General features: G+C 65.1%; 1 protein-coding gene across 1 annotated transcript in view; it reads right to left on the reverse strand.

Annotated features, from left to right (window-relative positions):
* LPCAT1 (lysophosphatidylcholine acyltransferase 1) overlaps window positions 1-2,088 on the reverse strand; it is a gene marked incomplete at its 5' end in the record, with an annotated part of 37,633 nt that overhangs the window by 30,130 nt on the left and 5,415 nt on the right. Inside the window, 1 exon segment of the mRNA XM_006140132.2 lies at window positions 211-425. Coding sequence (XP_006140194.2) covers window positions 211-425 — 215 coding nt within the window.

The raw sequence follows: 2,088 nt of genomic DNA on the forward strand, positions 1-2,088 counted from the left end.
CATTCCTGGGGCCCTCGCTGTCCTGGGGCCCTCGCTGTCCTGGGGGGCTGACTCACTCGGGGGCTCCCTGTCCTGGGAGCTGACTCACTCCCGGGGGTCTCACTGTCCCAGGGGGGCTCCCTGTCCCAGGGGGCTGACTCACTCCTGGGGGCCTCGCTGTCCCGGGGGGCTGACTCACTCGGGGGCTCCCTGGCCCGGGGGTGCACTCACTTCCCCAGATCGGGATGTCTCTGCTCTCCGCCTTCATCACGATGGAGGACATGGTCATGGTGACGGGGATGGCGTCGAAGTAGGAGGAGTGGGGCGCCAGCGTGAGGATGGCAGCCTCGGTGGGCAGTGCCCGCCGCCCCTTCACGGCCACGTGATGGAAGCCGCCGGCGAACCACATGGCACGCATGATGGCCTTGAGCAGGACGTCCACGGCTCTGCAAGGACAGGCGCTGCGTCAGGAGGGCGGGAGGGCAGCCGGCATCGCCATCCCCGGCCGCACGTGCGGCTGAACGTCTCCGCTGCCTCACCCCGCAGAGTCCCGGGTCCCCGTGGCTCCCAGTCAGGACAGAAGCACAGGCCATGCTGTGGACCTCTGCCCCACGCTGGCAGCCCACACACGCTTCCAGAATTTTCCAGAAGGCATGGGGACTTGCTGGAGAGGGTCAGAGAAGGAAAGTGACAGCATGCCCCCGAGGCACGGCCTGCTACAGTGGCCTCTTCTCCGTTCTCTCGGTGTTTCGGACAAACACGCCCCCGTGGCCAGTAGGTTTCTGAAGCCACTGGGTCCGGAACTCGGACCATGCAGTCAGCCACCCTCACCGGCAGGGTGCCCTGTCTGAGACGCACCTTTCATCTTTCATTCAATGGAACTGTTTCTTGAGACAGATTTTTGCCATAGGGCATGTATACTCGCCAGAGACAGAGACAGAAAGTGAGAAATCACCCCCCAGGTGGGCTGGCCACACCGCAATCCCTTCTCCTCCATTCTCCCTGGGATTTTGGGCACGCATGCATATGCGCCCAGCATTAGTTTTAAGCCGCTGGGTCTGGGACTCGAACCATGGGGGACAACATGGGAGTCCAACAATGTAACCAATGTGCCATCTGCTGGTCCAACTGAACTTCTAAACACACTTTTCTGTACGTGTGTTATTTTTCACAGTAACAACACATGGGAGAGAGAAGTCCAGAGACAGGGGCCGACACACAGGCAGGGGAGACTGGGGCGGGGGGAGAGCGGGGGCTGCCAGGGACTGGCGCCCACCCCGATGGGGAGGTCAGGGGACAGGCGCCCACCCCTGAGGTGGAGGTCAGGGGACAGGAGCCCGCCCCCGAGGTGGAAGTCAGGGGACAGGCGCCCACCCCGAGGGGAGGTCAGCGGACAGGCGGCCACCCCGAGGGGGGAGGTCAGGGGACAGGCGCCCACCCTGAGGGCGAGGTCAGGGGACAGGCGCCCGCCCCGACCGGGAGGTCAGGGGAGAAGCAGGGGGAAGGTGTGGACTGAGTCTACTGCAGAAGCCTCCCGACGAAAGGTGAGATAGGACGCAGGAGAAGAGGCGAGAGGGCAGGGTGGCTGCTCCAGGGCCCAGGTGGGGCAGCGGTGGAGGGCGGTCCAGAGCGGGGCCCAGGTGAGTCTGACTAGGGCCTGTGACCGAAACGTGAGTGAGAAAGGCGTCCTGAGCCTGGGGGCCTGGCCCGGCCGGGGTGGCGGAGTCTGTGGACAGCGGCGGGCCATGCCAGTGCGGGCAGGAGACGCTGTAGCTCTGCTTTGGACACCTTGCGCTTGAGCGTCCCAGTTAGCAGAGGCCCAGGGATCAGGCTGGGGGGAGTCGGGGTGGCAGGAGTGTTGGGGCTACAGTGAGGACAGGGGCTGTGAGTGGGGTTTGGGGCTATAGGGGGGCAGGGCTGTGGGGGCAAAGGGCTGTGGTGTGGGGGCAGGACTGTGGTGGTCGGGGCTGCAGTGGGGGTTGGGGATGTGGAGGGGGCAGGTTCGAGTAGGGAGTGTCAAGAGCGGATGGCGCCAGGGACAGTGTGTCAGAGACACGGCGGTACATGCCCAGCCTGCGGTGAGACCCGTGAAGGAACCCGTGGGGGGGG

The sequence above is a fragment of the Tupaia chinensis genome, unplaced genomic scaffold (assembly GCF_000334495.1).
Source record: "Tupaia chinensis unplaced genomic scaffold, TupChi_1.0 Scaffold000020_1, whole genome shotgun sequence".
Classification (NCBI taxonomy): Eukaryota; Metazoa; Chordata; class Mammalia; order Scandentia; family Tupaiidae; genus Tupaia; species Tupaia belangeri.